At 54.4% G+C, this 19,070-nt stretch overlaps 2 protein-coding genes across 8 annotated transcripts in view; one reads left to right on the top strand and one right to left on the bottom strand.

Moving 5' to 3' along the window:
* Window positions 1–12,057, top strand: part of PNOC (prepronociceptin) — a 29,282-nt gene extending 17,225 nt beyond the window's left edge. For 3 of the 4 annotated variants that reach the window (XM_008249163.4, XM_008249155.4, XM_002709448.5), the window contains exons 3-4: window positions 3,467–3,860; window positions 6,568–12,057. In XM_008249163.4, coding sequence (XP_008247385.1) covers window positions 3,467–3,860; window positions 6,568–6,653 — 480 coding nt within the window. In that variant the 3' untranslated portion in view covers window positions 6,654–12,057. Of the gene's footprint in view, window positions 1–3,466; window positions 3,918–6,567 lie in introns of all 4 variants that reach the window. The other variant, XM_008249172.3, reaches the window with a different exon arrangement.
* Window positions 10,554–19,070, bottom strand: part of ZNF395 (zinc finger protein 395) — a 96,295-nt gene continuing 87,778 nt past the window's right edge. For all 4 annotated transcript variants that reach the window (XM_051831753.2, XM_051831758.2, XM_051831757.2 and 1 more), the window contains 6 exons: window positions 17,855–18,090; window positions 17,321–17,421; window positions 16,356–16,656; window positions 14,775–14,867; window positions 13,903–14,006; window positions 10,554–13,632 (listed from right to left, as the gene is read on the bottom strand). In XM_051831753.2, coding sequence (XP_051687713.1) covers window positions 13,521–13,632; window positions 13,903–14,006; window positions 14,775–14,867; window positions 16,356–16,656; window positions 17,321–17,421; window positions 17,855–18,090 — 947 coding nt within the window. In that variant the 3' untranslated portion in view covers window positions 10,554–13,520. The remainder of the gene's footprint in view (window positions 13,633–13,902; window positions 14,007–14,774; window positions 14,868–16,355; window positions 16,657–17,320; window positions 17,422–17,854; window positions 18,091–19,070) is intronic.

The following is a 19,070-nucleotide window of genomic DNA, read 5'->3' as shown; positions in this document are numbered from 1 at the left end:
CCTGAGGTCCCTGGCTAGGAAGGTGCTTTGCCGAGGAGCTGGGGTGGTCTCCCGGTGTGACACTGGCTGACTGCAGCGGCAGAGCCCCTCCCTTTTCTTGTGGGCTGGCTCCAGGCCACAGCCGCCTTGTATCTCAGGGATCAGACACGTGGAAGGCAGACAGACTCTTCCTACAGTCCAGCAAAGAAGCCTGGAGTCCACAGGTGCCTGGCCCATGGACAAAATCGGCAAACCACAAAGTATACGCAAATTTAACGGGAGTATGTTTACGGGGCCAAAGTTTGGGCCTATAGCTTATATCAGATTCCCCCCCAAAAAAAGTCCATGACCCAGAAAGGTTAAGAACCCTGGTCTAATGGGGCAGACAAGTAATCAGGTAAAAAAAAATGTTGCAGCAGCTGGGTGACAAAAGCTACCAGAGAATGTGCACAAAGGGTGCTGATTGCAAGCAGCAGCAACTCCCCGTCTTGCAGGGACTCACTCATCCCTTTTCATTTCCTTCCTTTTCACTCCTAGAAAATATAATGTGGCTTCTTGATTAACTCAGCTCAGATCAATAGGCCTCTATTGCCACCCTACTGTTTACTGGAAAGAGATTCAAACATGAGTAAGAAGCGGTCCGTAACTTGTCACACTCTGCCTTGGAAGTTATTGCAATTATACTAAGCATTAGAATGTCCATAAGAGCATACAAAACTCTGTGGGAACACAGAAGCGGATGCAGGCAATTCTTACCAGGGACCCAGACGGAGAACTCAGCAGGAGGCAGTGCTGGGGCTTGCTTGGGTCCTAAAGGATGGACAGAAGCAGATCATTCCATCAGAGGGGACAGCGAGGGAAGGCGTGGAGGCGGGAAGAGCTACGGCGTGCTTAAGGCACTAGGAGCAGCCCCGTGTGCCTGAAGAGGGGTTATGGAATAGTTGACTAGGAACTTGAGGACTCTGCTCAGGAGTTTGGAGCTAGTTCAGAAACACCGAATATCAGACCACTGTGGGCAGGGTGATGATGTAATTACAGTTCTTCTTCAGGAAAGACGTCCTGCCAGGAGTCCACAAGGACTCAAGTGGCAAAGATTAGGAATGGAGAGATCATCTGGGAGCCACTGTGCCCTAAGAGTCTTTGGACAGTGTCAGGGGGTGTGGGAAGGAGGGAAGATTGTGTGCTGAGGGATGGGTGGTGGGAGGTAAAGAGGCAAAAATATGCCCAGGGTTGGGGGTCACTGTGATACAGTGGGTAAAGTCCCTACTTGAGAAACCCACATCTCCTACTAGAGTGACTGGTTCGAGTCACACCTCTGCCTCGAATCCAGCTTCCTGCAAATGCACATCCTAGGAGAAGGCAGATGATGGCTCAAGTACTGGGTCCCTGCCACCGACACAGAAGACACAGATGGAACGACTGGCTCCTAGCTTTGGCCTGGCTAAGCCCTGGCTGTTGTGGGCATTTGGGGAGTGAACGAGCAGATGGAAGAGATCTCCCTCCCTACTTCTATGTCATGCTGCCTCTCAAATAAACAAACTTAAAAAAAAAAAGGTATGCCCAGGGAAATAAGGAACCAAGCAGACAGAGACGGCAAGACCAAGCCAAAGAGATGAGGCCAGGTGGAGCCAGTGCAAAAGGTCTTCCAAAAGTTCATGGGAGATAGAAAGCCACATGTAGATTTCAAATGTTTTGCACCAAAATAAAGTTATCTTTTTAAAAATATTTATTTATATGAAAGGCAGAGTGATGAGGGTGAGGGGAAGGGAGGGAGAGAGGAGGAAGAGAGAATCAATCTTTCATCTGCTGGTTCACTCTCCAAGAAGCTGCAACAGCCAGGGCGAGGCCAGGCTGAAGCCGGGAGCCAGAAACTCTTTTCAGGTCTCCCACATGGGTGGCAGGGGCCCAAATATGTGTGCCATTTCCACTGCCTTCCCAGGCACAATAGCAGGAAGAGTGATCAGAAATAGAACAGCCAGGACTCAAACCAGAGCTCCCATACGGGATGCCAGTGTTGCAAGAGGTGGTTAACCTGCTGTGCCACAACAGCAGCCCTTGAACTTATCTTTTATCTCCACTTTTCAATGAGCATTTTGAAGTCCTCTTGTATACCAGATAAGAACTAAATTCACCTGCTAGTAACAAAGACCTAAAGTAGCAGTGTCTTAAATAAGACAGAAATTTCACTCCTCATAAAGTGAGGAGGTGGAAGTCCAGGTCGGCATGGGGTTCCGTCTCCTGTTTCTGCTCCGCCACACTCATCTGATGGCCATCACGGGACTTCCATCCTCTGAGCCACCCCATGGTTTTCAAGGTGGTTGATGGGTGTCAGCCAAAACATCCATGCTCTAGCCAGGAAGCTGGAGGAAGGGGAGGAAGGTGTGGAAAAAGAATGTTCTTTCCAGCCAAGCTGGCTGCCTGTTTTCCTGGAAGTCCCACCTGATCACTTTGTTGCTGGCCACCTCTTGCTGGAGAGGTGACTAGGAAGCATGCATGTTGCCTTCAGGAAGCAAGGAAGAGAGGAGGTGAGTAGGGGACGGGCACTTGGCGGTCTCGGCCACAGAAGCTGCCCTACAAGCAGGTGAAGCTGTGAGGTTTGAGCGAGGTTCTGCAGCTGCCTGCTGACTCCTAATGGCAAAGTCAGGCGGAAGCAGGGCTTTCCACTGACAGATGCTAGAACTGCAGAGAAGAGAATTCAAGGCAAAGCCAAACCAACATATGGGAAGAAAAGTAGGAAGCAGAGGCATCCGGGAGACTCAACCAGGAACCTGAGGGGGGTGGGGAGTGAAGGTCAGAACCAGTTAGGAGGGGCAGAGAAACGCCATGGTCAGGATGGCAGACTCATCTAGGAGATGGTGGCCCCCAGAGAAGAGGGGCAGCAGCAGAATGCTTGGGGTGGGGGGGCCAGGCTCGCATTAGATGACGGCACCTCCTCCACACCTGGAGCTGGAGGGCAGCTTTAGCCCTCTCTGTCCAACTTGCCCACCTCCCCACGTGTCTTGGCCCTCATTTGCTGGAAATTCTGCACACAGAGAGCTGATGAGTGCATGTCAGATGAAAATGAACAACGCCAGCATTGACCTTTCTATGGTGACCCTAAAATAAACATGCAGATTCAAAGATGAACTTTCACATCCCCAATTTCTGTAACCAATCTGACCTTCCCCAGGCCTAAGGAGAGAACAAAATAAAATTCTCTTTTATGAGTGCCACTCATGAGCTGCGCTTAGGCCCAAAAAAACCTAAGGATGCAGCCAGGCGCAGTCCAGGGTGTGACACTTGCTGTGTCAGCCGGGGTCAGTTAACCTCCCCTCTCCGAGGTCTGGTTCCTTCATTCGTAAAATGACAGAGCTGGGCCAGAGGGTCCTGTCTATTCCCAGCTCTGACATTCCACGGACCAAAAACTCGGATGTGACTGACCTCCCTTGCCCAGGGAGTAACAGAGGTCCCTGTTCTTCTTGCCTCCCTCCCACCTGGGTCTTTCCAGGCATGCATCCTCGAGTGTGAAGAGAAGGTCTTCCCCAGCCCTCTCTGGAGTCCCTGCACCAAGATCACAGCCAAGGGCTCCCGGAAGCTCAGCCCTGCTGACCCTGAGCAGGTGGCGGCCACCCTTGACCAACCAAGTGCCTCCGAGATGCAGCACCTGAGGCGGATGCCCCGTGTCAGGAGCCTGTTCCAAAGGCAGGAAGAGATGGAACCTGGCACCCTTGAAGCTGGCGAGGTGGAGCAGAAGCAGCTGCAGAAGAGGTTTGGGGGCTTCACGGGGGCCCGGAAGTCAGCCCGGAAGCTGGCCAACCAGAAGCGGTTCAGTGAGTTTATGAGGCAGTACCTGGTCCTGAGCATGCAGTCCAGCCAGCGCCGGCGCACCCTACACCAGAATGGTAATGTGTAGCCAGAAGGGGAGTCCTCCCAGCTACACCGGCCACTGCAACCCCTGAGTGAGTTGGGTACCAATGAGCTGGGGGCAAGAGATCTCATCCACCCAACTGTCTTAGCCTTCCTCCCAAGCCTGGAAGCACATAAGCTCACACTCACAGACACACACACACCCCAACCCACCAGGAGTTCAGCTCCTGCAAGGCCTGCAAGCGAAATGCTGCTCTCTGCCTCCTGCCCACCTTTTCTCTAGGGAGCAAGAATTTCCCTATGATTGCTCCTTGAGGCTGACCACTCCCATTTAGAGGTTGGTTACCATGGGGATAATAGTAGTATGTTAAGATAACTAATTCCTGTATAGCCCTCTAGGAGCTTAGTTACTATGGGGACAGTTAAGTGGACCAATCCCCCATCCAGTTGCCATAGGAACCATTCAGCTCACCTCTCCTCAGAGACGTTATCGCTAAAAACCAATAGCTGAACCCACTCCCAGCCATTCACAGGGAGTCCAATCACTGTGGCAATGATGTTGTTATTTCATCTTCAAAGACAGCTTACCTAGCCTCTGCCTTTCCACTGATGTCTCAAGGGGATGGGACTCCATGGAAACCATTTAACTCTCCCATTTCCCCAAAGAGTTCTTCTAGGCCCGGGAGCTGTGCTTTCTGCCCTGCTCCCCTCCACAGGCCATGTGTCCCCCCATCTCCTTGCTGGAGATAGGCTGATGATGTGCGCTCCACGGTGCCATCATTGAACAAACTCCGAGAACCTGCTCACTACACCCGTGAGGAGGACAGACTGAGGGGTTCGTCTTCCTTGCTCTCTGCTCCTTTCCAGGGTGCTATTTTTGTCTTGTTTCTGTTAGTGTTCCTTTCTTCTTTTTCCTACCCCTACAGGCATGCCAACACAAGTACATACATCACATACCGTGCAATAGCATCAAAGACCCTAATTTATGGCCCAGTCATTCCAAACCCAGCTCTCTTAGCCCATCAACCGATATGTAACTTCCAGTGGCATTGGGAACTAGTAGAGGGGAATTTTTTGAAAACTCAAGAAAATTTGAGCCATCAAGTTTATGTGCCTTGATTTGTCTCTGGGGATATGATTATTGGCAGATTCCCATACCTCTCCTTACATGGCCTAGAGATTTATCTTAATGCAAAGAACTGGTCAATTCATCAAATGCACCCCCCAAATAACAGCCAGATGGGGGTCTCCCCGCCTCATAAGCACAGGAAAAAAATGGCTTTATGTGCTAATTTGCTTCACATACGTCAAAGGTGACTGTCTCCTGAATAAGCCCTTTGAAGGTGTGTTCATGTGTCTGTTCATCTCTGACACCCACACTTCAGGGTGCAGGCAGCCGGGAGCTGTGTGCAGGTAGCTCAGCTTATCTGCAACACGCCAGTGACCAAAAATGGCCACACGCTCTCAGCCAAGGCGAGCCGTGAGGAGAGAGCTGCTGTGTTTATTTTAGCAGAATGACTCATCTCCGAGGCCCTGAGTTAACCTGCCCTGATTTTGAAGTCATGCTCTTGGATCCTTTACCAGCTGCCTGTTTCTTTCTAAGCCGGACTGCACAGCGCCTTTCGGTATCTCTCTCAGAAGTAGTAGGGATGGAATTCTTCCGAATCTTACCAACGCTTCTCTGGAAAGTGGCTCCAAAGTGACACTGAAGCTCCTGTCTAGTCCTGAATTACATTTTCCTTATCTAAAGACAGCTTAAAATCGGCCCCATTAGCAAGAATCAATTTATTTTTTAAATGATTTGAGTCCCTTTCCAGGCAATTGGTTTTTCTAATTTTCCATCATGCCTCCCTCTGAGCGGCACTGAAACAAAGCTGTTCACTAGCTTCTGTGGGCTGCTTTGCTCAAGATGGAAAGTTCTCGGTGGAAACGCTGGGAACATTAACCAGCTCATTTGCGTATTATCGATGGCTCTCCCTTCTCCTTCAGGAACCGTCTCTCGGTTACCTTTCTGCATACACACAGGACCTCTGAGTTCCAATACAGACATTACCCTATTAACCAGTCTGTCCGAGGCAGCTTAAACCTTGTTTCATTCACATCACACCCTGCTACCCGTGAGCGAGATTCCTCCACCTCAGCAGACCCTCGTTAGCAAAGCTGCTCCGGACTTCTAAGACACAATACCAGCCCCCACTTTGAAAGCTGGGAGGACAGAGGGCCAACTCACACCGGAGTGGGATAAAGACCCAATTCAGAACCTGGAATGCCACCCCAGGGAGGGGGAGCCAAGGGGTGCAGGGCCAGCCCAAGACAGAGTGGTGAAAAGGCCCCAAGTGGTCTTGGCAGTTGCTTGCCTTTTCCTGAGTCTACACTGCCTTCTTCTTTTGTGCTGCCCCATGCCCAGAGCCGTAAAGACGATAGAAAATGAGCAGGCTCATCGGTGGTCAGGTGTTGGTGACATCAGGCTTAAAAGGCACCTGCAAGATAACAGAACGATAAATGTGGCCGTGACTTAGCACAGATTCTGACTATCAGGGAGAAGGGGACGGTTTCCAGGTAGGGAGCTTGTGGCAGCTATGTAGGGGGAGCGAAAGAACCCTTCTGGCTATTTTAGGAACTGCCTATTGGGTTGAGAGCTTCCCTTTGCCCCTTTGGATTGCTTCAGTCACTTGAGCAAATAGAATCGAAAGATCAGAGAAGCCGTCAGGTTTGCCATTTTAATTATTTCTGTCTCCCCAGGCGTCCATGTGATCCCCAAAACAGCATGTGTCCAGCCCCAGAGCTGCCGGCTGGGAATCAGGATTCCTTCTTCCCCAAGGCACTGAGGGCCTGCAGACCCTGCGGGCGTGGCCTCCAGAGCCCCCACCCCACCCCACCCCCACCCCGGCATGTTGCACCCAACCCTGTTGCTACATCAGAGTGTATTTTTGTAATTTCTCCAGCTAGCATTTTAATAGCCCCATCCTTCCTTCTCACCCACCCCTTCCCTCTTCTAGGGGCAGGTGAAAGGAGTACAAAAATCAAGCCTGGGGTTTTGACTCATCACTGCCATAACCTGTTTGTAAAAGAGCTGTTCTTTTTGATTGTTTGAAACAATTATTTCTCCATTAAACTTCTGAGCAAATGGTTAATAAATTTGTTTACTGTTTTTAAATGAAGTGACTGCATGGCACAGACCCCGCACAGTCATTGCTGGCTGTCCTGGGAGGACAGAGGCCAAAGGCACACAGCTCTTCTGTATCTAAATAAAATAGAACAGGCGCAACGCATGAGCGTAAACGCCCCAAGTGCTCTGTGCCGCTGCTACACGCATGCGCAGCAGCAGAGACGAGGCTATCGGGGCCCACGTCTGGGACAAGGAGTGGTGCTTCTCAAATCTGGCTGCATCAGCACCACAGGTGGAGGGCGGCTGGGCCCCACCGGTCTCTCACCTGCTAGCAACTGGCGATTCTAACTTGTTCCAGGTGATAGAGATCCAGGTGCTTTGAGACCAATGGACTGGGACACGAGGTGAGGTGTGGCACCTGCTGAATCCATTTTTACCATCAACTCAATGCTAAATACCTCAAGGTGTGTAACTGCAGAGGCCCAGCCTAGAAACATACAGCAAACCCAGAGTTAAGCCCCTGCTGAAGTAAACAGGGTGTCTTAGTCCACTTTCTGCTAAAATAAAATAGCTGTTTTCTGTATCCATGGGGGAGCGTATTCCAGAACCATCCACCATGCTCCAGACAAAAGGGCATAGTGGGGCTGGCACTTGGTGTAGCAGGTAAACCCACCAACTGCAGCACCAGCATCCAAAATGGGCACCAGTTGGTGTCCCGACTGTTCCACTTCTGATCCAGCTCCCTGCGAATGCGCCTGGGAAAGCAGTGGAAGATGGCCCAAGTGCCTGGGTCTCTGCTATCCACACGGGGGACCCAGAGAAAGCTCCTGACTCCCGGCTTTGGCCTGGCCAGCTCTGGCCATTGCGGCCATTTGGGGAGTCAACCTGCAGATGAAGCGCTCACTCTCTTGTCCTCTGTGTAAATTTCAAATAAATCTTTAAAAAAGAAAACCGGCATTATAGTTACACGTACCCTGCACGTCCTCCCATGTCCTTTGGATCGTCTCTACTCAAAATCCTTGACACAATGCAAACACCATGTAGATCGTTGTTAAACTGTTTAGAGAATAATGACCAAAGTCTACAGGACAGAGGCACCCCCACCACCACCACCATCTTCCTTCTGTGCTTGGTGGAACCCACAGGAAGGGAGGCCTTGACCAGGCCACAGGCTAGGTAAATTTTTTTTTTTCTGACAGGCAGAGTGGACAGTGAGAGAGAGAGAGACAGACAGAAAGGTCTTCCCTTTCCATTGGTTCACCCCACAATTGCCGCTGCGGCCAGTGCACCTCGCTGATCTGAAGCCAGGAGCCAGGTGCTTCTCCTGGTCTCCCATGGGGTGCAGGACCCAAGCACTTAGGCCATCCTCCACTGCACTCCCAGGCCACAGCAGAGAGCTGGATTGGAAGAAGAGCAACCAGGACAGAATCTGGCACCCCGACCAGGACTAGAACCCAGGGTGCCGGCGCCGCAGGCAGAGGATTAGCCTATTGAGCCGCGGCGCCGGCCACGCTAGGTAAATTCTAAAGAGCTCATTTGGCTCACTGTCTAGAGCTGGAAAGTCCACACTTGAGAGCTGCCATGCTGTGTCCTAAGACAGCAAGCGAGCGCATATAAGACAGAGAGGAGGTGCCCAAGCCAGTCGTCCCCTTCCACGCCCACGACAGGAACCCACTCCTGAGACAGCGGCCTCAATCCACTCACCAAGACCATGCTCCCAGGACCTCAGCACCTCCTACAGGCCCCGGGCTGGCATGTGGGGCAGCAGGTTAAGACACCACCTGCAACTGGCATCCCATGCAGGTTCGAGTCCCAGCTGCTCCACTTCCAATCGCGCTCCCTGCTAATGTGCCTGGGGAAGCAGCAGAAGATGGCCTAGGCCCCTGCCACTGACATAGAAAACCTGGAGAGAGTTCCAGGTGCCTGATTTTCACTTCATCCAGCCCCGAGTCCTTGCTGCCATGTGGGGAGTAAACCAGCAGATGGAAGGCCTGTCTCTCCCTCTGTGTAACTCTTTCAAATAAAAATTTTTTTTAAATGACCTCTCATACCATTGCATTGGCAATTAAATTTCAACACAAGCTTTGGACAGGACACTAAAACCACAGCACAGACTTACAGGAAGTCAGCAAGAGATGGTAACGTGATCGGTCAGGGAGCTGGGCAGAGGAGGTGCTAGAACCCAGGGTGGCAGTTTGCTGTGGTTTTCAGCAGAGGTCAGGGGACTCAATGCCCTCCCCACTTTCAAACTCCAGCCTGGTGTCTCCTCTTTCCCAAACTCCGGCGAAAGCTGGGAAGGAAAGGGCTCCAGCGCCGCAGTCCCAAGCCGATGGGGAATACAGTAACCGATTTGGGGATACCCTGGCAGATGGTTCTGCTGGCGACTTTCTTAGAAGGACGGGGTGGGGCAAGGACAGAAAGGGAGCACGGAGGCAAAAAAGCAAACTGCCCTGCAGGCTGGTCTTGGGCCCTAACAGAGGCGCTGCACCTCTGCACAGCGCAGCAGCTGTCAGCAGCCGCGCCCCTGCACACCCCCAGAAGCCCCCAAGAGCTTCTCGCCACCTCTCAGTGCCCACATCCGCGGCCACTTGCTCCAGCCCTGGCCTCTCCTGGATGAACAAAGGGTTCTTTTGGACTCCGCCTGACCGCCCCCCCCCACACACACCTTATATAAAAGCAGCCATGTTTTCCCCCTTACGGTAAGTTACACTTCACAACCGCTTCCTCAAGCCTTGCTCCCTTGGTGTGGTCTCCTCGGGACCCACAGCTGTTGTGCTGCGTCTTCAAGTTCAGCTACTTAAACCGTGTGAGCCATTCCCTGGGTGGGACAATGCTTTCAGCTTCTGACAGGCAGCCCACCAGGCCAGCTCCGCCAGCCGTGCTGGCCGCTGCGTACATGGGATTAACAGCTGCAGGGGCAGACCCTGCTCAGGGCCCACCGTGTGCGCAGAAGGCGTCTTGACTTTCTAAGTCTCTTGCCCACCTCCCCTCAGACTCAGCAACATGGCCACGCACACACTCCCCTTTGCCCACTAAGCAAGGGGTGGACGTCTGGCTAGGGATGCCTGCATCCCACACCAGTGCTTCCAATCCCAGCTTCCTGCAGGTGTGCATGGCGGGAGGCATTGGTGATGGCTCAACCACATAGGCCCTGCCACCCACATGGAAACGTGGATTGAGTTCTGGGCTCCTGGCTTCAGCCTGGTCCAGCACAAACTGTGACAGGCCACCGAGGAGTGAGCCAGGAGACAGGGGGATTACTCCCTGTGTGTGCCTTTCAGATGAAATGAAAGGAAAACAGATTTAAAATAAGGACACAAACAGAAACTTACTGCATGCATCACAATCCTACTGCCATTATGTCCCAGTTCATGACATCGAGCAAGTGATCTGAACTCTGTCCCTTCCTCATCTAGCGGTACCGAAAACAACAACTTCCTTACGGATTATTGAGCCAACCCGTGGAAGCCACTTAACCTAATCCCCGGCAAACAGAACTGTGATTACAAGCAAATGAATAAACAGGCTTTGCCTTCAGTGAGTCACTGTCATTTGCTCAACACCAAGGACAGCGACGGTCTTTGCAGCGAGAGGGGCAGAGGGAGAGGCACACATTAAATCAGACAATGTACCATTTTATTCCTTATAAAATATATTTCATATTGTCGCTGTAAAAACATTACATTTCACATTTTTTTAAAAAAATTTTTTTAACAGTAAAAATAATACTTGGAAGACAGCTGGGGGAAAAGGCGCCAATAAGACAAATTCACAGGCAGAATCTGTCTCCCTCTGCTTTTTTTTTTCTTTTCTTTTTTTGCCCCTGGTAAAGTCAGAACCTGGATGACCAGAAAAGGGCACCAGAACAGATTTCTCTCAACAAGTCAGGCTTTCCACATCCCAGGTAATACTGCCAGCCAAGGCGTCAAGCCATAGATTTACTACAGCGTGGCCATCGCTCAAAACACCCTCTGAAGTTACAAAATGGCTTTCTGAGCCCATTTCCAAGTCATAGAATTGTGCCCCAGCAATTGACAAAGCCGAGCCCTCACCTGGCCACAGCCATTGTTTGCTGGGCTCGCAGCGCTGAGCGGGCGTGGGTGCAGACTCGGCCTCTCACTGGCTGTTCTGATTACAGACTCTCAAGGCCTTCCCAGGGAACATTCCGAGTATGGGGGGCCCTCGCTGCTTACACAGTTTCCCAAGACAACTGCTTTGTGAATCAGTCCTGTTAGGATTCCAGAGCACCCCCGTGGCACCCTCCCCCCACCAGATCCTGCTGCCTGGAAAGCAGGCAGACACAGAGAGGGAGAAAGGAGCATGAGCACTGGGTCCCTGCACGCACCACCCCTCCCTCCAGGAGCACTCTGGGGGCGGGTCACGCGCTGGGAACCCATGCATGGCAAGTGCACGGGGCAGCCGGCTGGCAGGTGCACAGGAGGCAGAGAGCGCCTGCAGACAAGGATGCTGCACCAAAATTTAAAAAAAAAAAAAAAAAAAAAAAAACAGAAGCAAAAACAAAACCACCTCAGTTTTTAAACTGTCCCATCCATTCCTTCTTTCTCTTCTTCCCTTTCTGCCCTGGGTAGCAAGGGCTGGAGAAGCCCACGTCACACAGAGAACATTGCTGCATGCAGTTGTATCAGCCCGGAGTACCCTGCGGGGTGGAAAACAGCTTGGCTGAAGAACAGGCTCGGCGAGAGCTCTGATTAGGAAGGGGTGGGCGGACCCTCCTGGGCTGAGTCCCCACAAGCCGAGAGGGTCCCCTGCCCCCCCCCACTGGGAGGATCTGAAGGGTGGTGATGAAGAAAGGGAGAGGTGGGGCGAGGTGAGGCAAGCCAAGCCACAACCACAGCCAGCTCCCCGCTCCCAGTGAGGTCGCAGAGGCACCAGGACGAGCCCCGCAGCATCTCCGGCTGGCCTGGGCACCAGCTTGCCAAGAGACAGAATTCCACATGGATTTTTTTTTTTTTTCCTACCAGTTCATAAAAATATACCCCATTCCCACCAAAGACACCCAGGTGTAAGAGTATGCCTCATGTTAGCAGCCCCGGCCATGACAGCCATCAAACACCAGGCTCACAGGTTTTGTGACAGTCTCTGTGTCTTGCACTGAAATGGGGCTCCAAGAATATTCTGGAAAATTCAAGTTATCGGTTTAACCTCCATTTTCCATGACCTTCTTGAAGTGCCCTTGTATAGTCTCCCATGCAGCCACCACCGGTGTCTCAGCGGCCAGGTGTTTCCACCTGGGACCAAGACGACAGCCTGAAGGACCATCACAGGGCGGATGCTGCCCCTCAGTCTCCGGAGAGGTGGCCCGGGGGATCCCCCTGAGCCCTGACATTTGGGATGTCAGTCCAGGATGCACGCCCAAGACAGCACATGCAAGCAGGCTGGGGAATCCCCAAACAAGTCCCACTTAGGACAAATGCGTTGGCTCCAAAACAGACCCGCATGCTGCTCTTGGGCCCTGGCACCGTGAGCTGGCCTGACACTAAACTCCCTAAACCCCCTCCTCCTCAACAAGAACAGCCTTGCTTATTGACCTCAAGGCAGCCCGGTAGCCCCGCTGTGCCCAGAAACTCAAAGGAGCTGCTACTCCGGCCCTGGTGTGATCTCTGCAGCCTGAATCTCGCCCCCACCAGGGCTCTCTCTAATCCTCCCCTTCCTGCCTTCCGGCCAGAGATGAAAATGAGGAGGTCCATGGTGAAGCCAGGAGACACACAGGAACCCACCGGGGTCTCTGAGGGCCACCTACATAAAGGGAGCTGGGATCAGCAAAGGCTCCTGCACACAAAGTGTTTCCACGATGGGGAAGCCCCAAGGCTTCTGGAGGGAGCGGACTCAGGGAAGAACAGTTTCTGCCAACCCGAAGACCCCCTGGGACCTCCTCACAGCAAAGGGGAGGGTCACCGGCCCCATCTCAACAGGTGAACACCTCCTAGCCTTTTGGCTCAGGGATTTGGGGCCGGTCTACAAAAACCTCTTAGTCTGGGCTGACAATGCTGGGATGTGGCTGAGCATCGGAGGGCATCCAGATTCGAACAGCTGTCCCCAAGACAGGGTCTTCCTTCCCCCTCCTCGGCGGCCGCCCACTCTCCCCACCTGGGGAGGACCCCGGCCGTCCTGCTCCCGGAACCGTCCACCAGCCGCCAGCACTGTGTTTCTGTCTAAGGGAAGTTAAGTTCTTCTCGCTCACAGGCCTTTCTGGAAGAGTTGAGAAAGCCAAGAATGCATGCCACCAAGCAGGAAACAAGAGCCGCTGTCTCCTCTGGGACACACAGGCGCCCCCTGGAGGCGGGGGACGGGGGACAGGAGGGCAGTGAGTTCTTTGGTCTCTGGTCTGCTGCACAACACCCTTGGTCAGTTTTGGCTCTCTCCTACTTGAGGGAAAAAATATTTTCATTTCTTTTTTTTAAAAAATAAAATGTTCCCCCAGCGGGGAGACAGTGTTTTAAAGCGTTACAGCTTAGCCAAAAGAGCCCAAACTCCACATTTGCTCTCCCTCTTGCAGGTCGCTGCTTTGGGTTCACAACAGGGGGTGCCTCTCACGGCGGGGCAGCGGGGCCGGGCTGGGCCGGGCTCAGTCCAGGAAGCGCTGGCAGGCCTTCTTCCACCGGCAGGCCGTGCACCACTGGTCCCGGTGCTCGATGCCGTACACCTTACGGCACTTCTTGGCCTCCCCGCGGGCTTTCCTGCCGGAAAAGAGAGACGAAGTGAGAGCCACGTGCCGCAGCCAGGGTGACACTGAGCCAACGAGCCGGGGCTGCTCAAGGAAGCCACCGGGACCCACCTGGCGCCAGAGGCCCAGAGGCCGATGCCCCCACCCCCACCCCGTGGGTCCTCCATCCAGGCTCCCCACGGGGGACCAACCCTGGGAGGACAGGTGGTGGACTCGGAGCCCACAACGCTAGGGAGGCAGGGGACACAGCCCATCAGGTAGGGCCCAGTGACAGACGTCTCACCTGGTGCTGCTCTGGGCCCGGGGTGGAGAAGTGACAATCAGGTGGGATTTCGCCGCGGGCGGTGGCTGCTGCGGCTCACTGAAGCTGAGCGACCGGCTCCGGACCTGGGCGGGGCGGGGCACAAGCCCAGGCAGTGAGCAGCAGGGTCTCACGCAGGGTCTTGACGCAAGAGGCCAGGCTGCCCCCTCAGGCAGGACGCTGAAGTGCGGCAGCAGGGGCCAGGGCAGGGCAGAGGCCAGAGCGAGGAGCAGGCCGGAAGTCACACTCTGGGCAGCAGGGGCCATGAAAGGGGGCAGGGCTGCTCTCCACAGGGCATCTGGACAGAGCCACTGCACAAGGGACAGGGGAGGCGGCGTACTGCCTCAACCATACCACCTGGCAATGAATGGGCTCATACGACGTGTGACAGCCCCCTGTAACAGGTATTTGAGACTAAAGCCCACTACACGTGGTTCCAAGTGACTTCCAGCTTACTGGAATTCAGGGTCAAGCCATCCAAGGCACTGACCCACGGTGGCCTCCATCTCCACTCCATCTTCTTCCCTCGGACCCTCTCCCACCTCCCTGTGTTCTTTCTCTTCCATAAACGGCACCCATGGGCACTCAGGGTTGAACAGGGCATTGACCCCAGCTGTGTCTGGTGAGTTTCTCAGCAAGAAACCTGATTGAAGCAGGCAACTCCTCTGCAAGCACCCGCCTCCCTCCTTCTGAGAGAGGCTGAGACCAGCAAGGGAGCGAGAAGTCTGGGAGTTGGAGGCCAGGCGGCAGCACCAGTCAGGTGCCAGGCGCCAGCCCTGGGGTTGCACACAGGAGCCCTGAGCTCGGCTCTGGGCCCTGGGAGTGCTGCTGTGCGCAGAGACGGGCACACTCACCGGAGAGAAGGAGGAGGTGGTGGAGGGGGCTGCAGCCCAGCTGATACTGGTGTAGATGTGTGGGGAGACCGGGATCTGAAACGATGGCAGGGCCTGCAGAGACAAGAACAGGTGAGCCTGGGCTGCAGCTCAGGAAGCGTCAGCCCAACCCAGGACGCCTGCAACTTGCATAACCTCACATCCTGCAGCAGAAGGTCCATCTGTCCCCACCTAAGTGACATGACCGGGAGATACCAGGACACACCAGACTGATCTTGCCGTGAGCAGCATCAGGTGACCCGGAGCTTCCAGGGAGTCTCCCTGTTCCCAGAGCCCATCTCAGAGTTGCTTAAGACGTAATCACCATACAGTAACTCCCTCTGCATCACCTACCAAGAAGATGCTACAGGCAGAGCCAAAAGAAGCCCACAAGCCTCCTGAGTCGGGGTGCTTCTGCGGCAATAAGAATCGGCATCCCCAGACACCTCCTTGGAACAAGGAGCACACTTGTGTCTAGGCAGGTTTAGGTCTATTCGTAAAAACACCAGCCATAGGGCCGGCACTGCGGCATAGCAGGTAAAGCTGCCACCTGTGACACCAGCGTCCCAGGCGGGCACTGGTTCATGTTCCTGCCTGGCCCAGTTCCGGCCACCGTGGCCATGTCTGGAAGACCTCTTTCTCTCTCTGTAACTCTATTGGAAGGGAGGACGGGAGGGAGGGAGGGAAAGAAAGAAAGAAAACCGCCCAGCTATGCTGTCTAGGCCCCACACGGTCAGCAAAAGTTGGATGTCAGCCAAACATGAACTCGCTAAGCAGCCACACATCCTCGTGAGGAGGAGAGCCTGGCTCGTTTTGTAAAGGTTCTGTTTGACGGTGATGCCTGCTGTTAACTCACACTCTGCCCCTCACAAGAACAACCTGCAGGCACAGGAAAACACGAAGAATTTGTACCCAGCAAGATGCACACTGAGTACCTACTGTATACACTGAAGACTTTCCTAAACGTCACCTCCGCCATGACAACCTTCCCAATTACACAGGCACGATGGCTTGGTTCCTCCCTGTACCTACAGCCCATTCTCATGGCTCTGGCAATGGTGCTGTGACCATTTATGATAACCAATTGCACTTACAGGTTCACTTCCCTCTCCAGCAATGCCGGGCAGTCCACAAGAGCAGGGACCGTGTCCTCTCCTGTCTGAGGAGCTTACTTGGCCCAATGCGTGATGCTCGGCGGAATTACTTGTTAGTGTCACACCATTCTAGGAACCAGAGATTTGCTCTGGGAAGCTCAATTGCACTACTACACCCTCTCTTATAACCAGCAGTGTGACCACGTCCACCCTCTCTTATAACCAGCAGTGTGACCATGTCCATGCAAAAGCCACCAAGCTGGCTGCCGAGGGAGTCAGCCAGCTTTCTAGTAACCACTCACGAACTCTCCCATTTAAGGAGGGTGTCCTAAGTTCCCTTTTCCTCCTTTGTAGAGGAGATAGTGATTTGGCCAAAGGACTTCAGCTGGGGTGGGTCACGGGCCTGGGACCTTGCTGGCCAGGGACAAGCTGGATCAGAAGCTGACCCCCGAGTGCCACCACCCCGTACCTGGTAGGCATGGTCAGCCTGAATGTGCCAGAAGGAGCCCGGGGCTGACTTGCTGAGTGCACCTGAGGGCAGGGAAGACTCCAGGCCAGCGTGGTCCAGGCCGCAGGACTGGGCTTTGGGCGGAGGTGGCGGAAGAACGGCAAGGGGTGAGCTGGTCACGGTGGGTGTGGGAGCCGGCTCAGCAGTGGCAGTGCCGGGGGCGGGGGCGCCAGCCGCTGCAGCAGCAGAGTCTTCCTTCACCTGCACCTCTGTGTAGTAGAAATCTTCCTCCCTCTTGAACTGGTCTGAGTCCACAGTGTCCCTGTTCAAGAAGGCAGACGACGTCATCACCGGGGAGACTGGACGGCCAGAGGGCAGTGGTAGCACAGGGCCACCTGGCAAGTCAGGGAAGCCGCTGGGGACCAGTGTCCTGGGGGATGAGAGGCTTACATATCAACAGGAGCTGCTGCCCCCGGCACGGAGGCTCGGCCTGCCCAGAACACGGGTGCACCCCTCTTCTGGCAGGAGGCACCGACTCTTAAGTGCTGCCGGGAACCCTCTCTGGGCCCCATCTACCCAGGGCATGTCCCTTCCTCAGTTCCCGCCACAAAGTCCTGGCACCAGCAGGCCAGGGTCAGTGCTGAATGAAACCCAGCTCCCAGAGGGAAGGCAGGTTCAGAACTCAGCCACTACTGTCGCGGCCATGGGTGTCATCGGTGATTAAGCCCAATGTCAGAACCGCAGCATCGTGCTTCTGCGGTGAGGCAGGAGGACACAGACGGACACTGCCACCTTCCATCAACAGCATGGATGTTCTCCATGCAAAGGGCCTTCCTCCCAGGCCAAGATGGCCCCTCCGACAGCAGCCACGGACAGACACCAGCTGGGGGTCTCAGCAAGTCATTTGCTTGACTTGCTCATGGGGGACAAGCAGGGCAGAGGAACAGGACTGGGACCTGGCCAGGAGGCCTGGGTGCCATACCTACCCCAGGTGGAGGGCTTTGACGTGTCGCTTGATGCCCACAATCGAGCGCAGAACTTTGCCACAGTTGGGCCACAGGCACTTGTACATGACCTTCACGGAGTTCTAGGGGGAAAGGAAGACTGGGTGACTGGGCTACATTCTTCTCCCTCATCTCTTCTCATCTGTACCCACCGGCGGCTTCAGCAGCTGAGATCCTCGGCCCAACCCAACCAAAGGCCCCAGGAAAGTGGGTCTCGGGGAGCGGAGGAGCAAGCAACCAAGGGCCTGAACGTGCAGACCTAACAGATGGTCCTTAGCAGCCGACGTCCATGTTTTATGCTGTGGCTAAGACCCCGGCGGGGGCCTCTCTGGCACAGGCCTCCGCAGGAGCCCAGGAAGGAAGGTGGGGCTTAGGAGAAAGATTAAAAAGGCAAAGGAACTGGCACCAAAGAGGAGGAGTAGGTAAAAGTAAACCACAATGGGAGGGAGCCCGCCAACGTCTAGCACCTCGGGGCCTCCCTGGGGACGGCTCTCACTCGCCGCCACAACCACGTACCTTTCTTTTGCGTGGAGCTGGTTCATCCAACAGGAAAGGGTCGGGCTCTGTCTCAAAGCCATGATCAGTTTGGGGAGAACCAAAGGCGTCTCCCAGATACTTGGGGCTGGCCTGAGGGTGGGGGGGCGAGGGGGTCGAGATGCCGCTGCTCCCGCTCCAGTGCCCACTGGTGGTGCTGCTGCCGCTGTCCGACACGTCGCCGCTTTCCTTCCAGGGGTCGCAGGCTGCACGGGACACTAACGGACAGAGAGAAGAGGACACTCACAGGATTGTTCCCCAGGTGTGTGGGGGGTGGGCGTAGCCTCGCTGCTCTGAGCTGCAGTAGCCACAGAGAGCAGATCCGCGCACGGCAGCAACTTCCACTGCTGGCACGCTGTGCCCCAGCCAGTGCCGGAGCCACACTGGCCACCCGGGACCAACAGGTGCACACCACCACGTCATTCCGTGGAGGATTCACAGGAAGAGAGCCTAATCCTTTCTCAGTTTACATGTTTAAAAGGCAGGGGAGACAGACAGGGGAGGCGAAACCTCTTGGCCTAGGTGAGAACTGCACAATAAGAACAGAGGGGACCATGTGGGCCACCCTGCCAAAGGCTGAGGAGGAGGCAAAGGGCAACTGAAAGAGTGTCTTCACCAGCGTCCTCAGAAAAGGCCTTTCAATCACACACAGGGTGGGGAACGTACGGTCCACGTAGGCCCTCGAAATCACTGGATCTGGCCCGGCCATGGCAACCGCAGTTGCGACTCGAAACTCAACCAATCTACAAGTTCATCATTTCGAATGGCCTGCGAATGATGTCATAAATATGCAAATGGCCCTTGGCAGGAAAAGGGCTCCCTACCCCTGAAACCCAGCAAGTCCACCACAACCTGCAAATGGAAGGAAAATTCTTGGCTCTTTAGAGGGCTTGGGAAGGTGCAGTGCTTCCCGGGGCCAGGGGCAGTCCAGGCTGCCCCTGGCTTTGATCTGGAGGAGCAAAGCCAAGCTCTGACAGTAGTTCCGGCAACTGCAAGGTGGCCCAGCCCTGCAGCAGGTGCCTGGCCTCCAAGTGAGCCTGAACAGGAAGGAGCACACAGGCAGGTGAGCAGGAATAGTCCATGAAGTGTAAATCTGGATTAACTGATAACAGAGGATCTAAAATTCTGGTACGTGGAAATACCAAAAGAAGGGGAAAACCACATGGTCCCCAAAGCCCAGCTCTGCATGTGGGCGCCC

Source organism: Oryctolagus cuniculus, chromosome 2 (assembly GCF_964237555.1).
Source record: "Oryctolagus cuniculus chromosome 2, mOryCun1.1, whole genome shotgun sequence".
Classification (NCBI taxonomy): domain Eukaryota; kingdom Metazoa; phylum Chordata; class Mammalia; order Lagomorpha; family Leporidae; genus Oryctolagus; species Oryctolagus cuniculus.
Note: the sequence above shows the minus strand (reverse complement) of the source record. Positions and strands in the feature narration are given on the sequence as shown.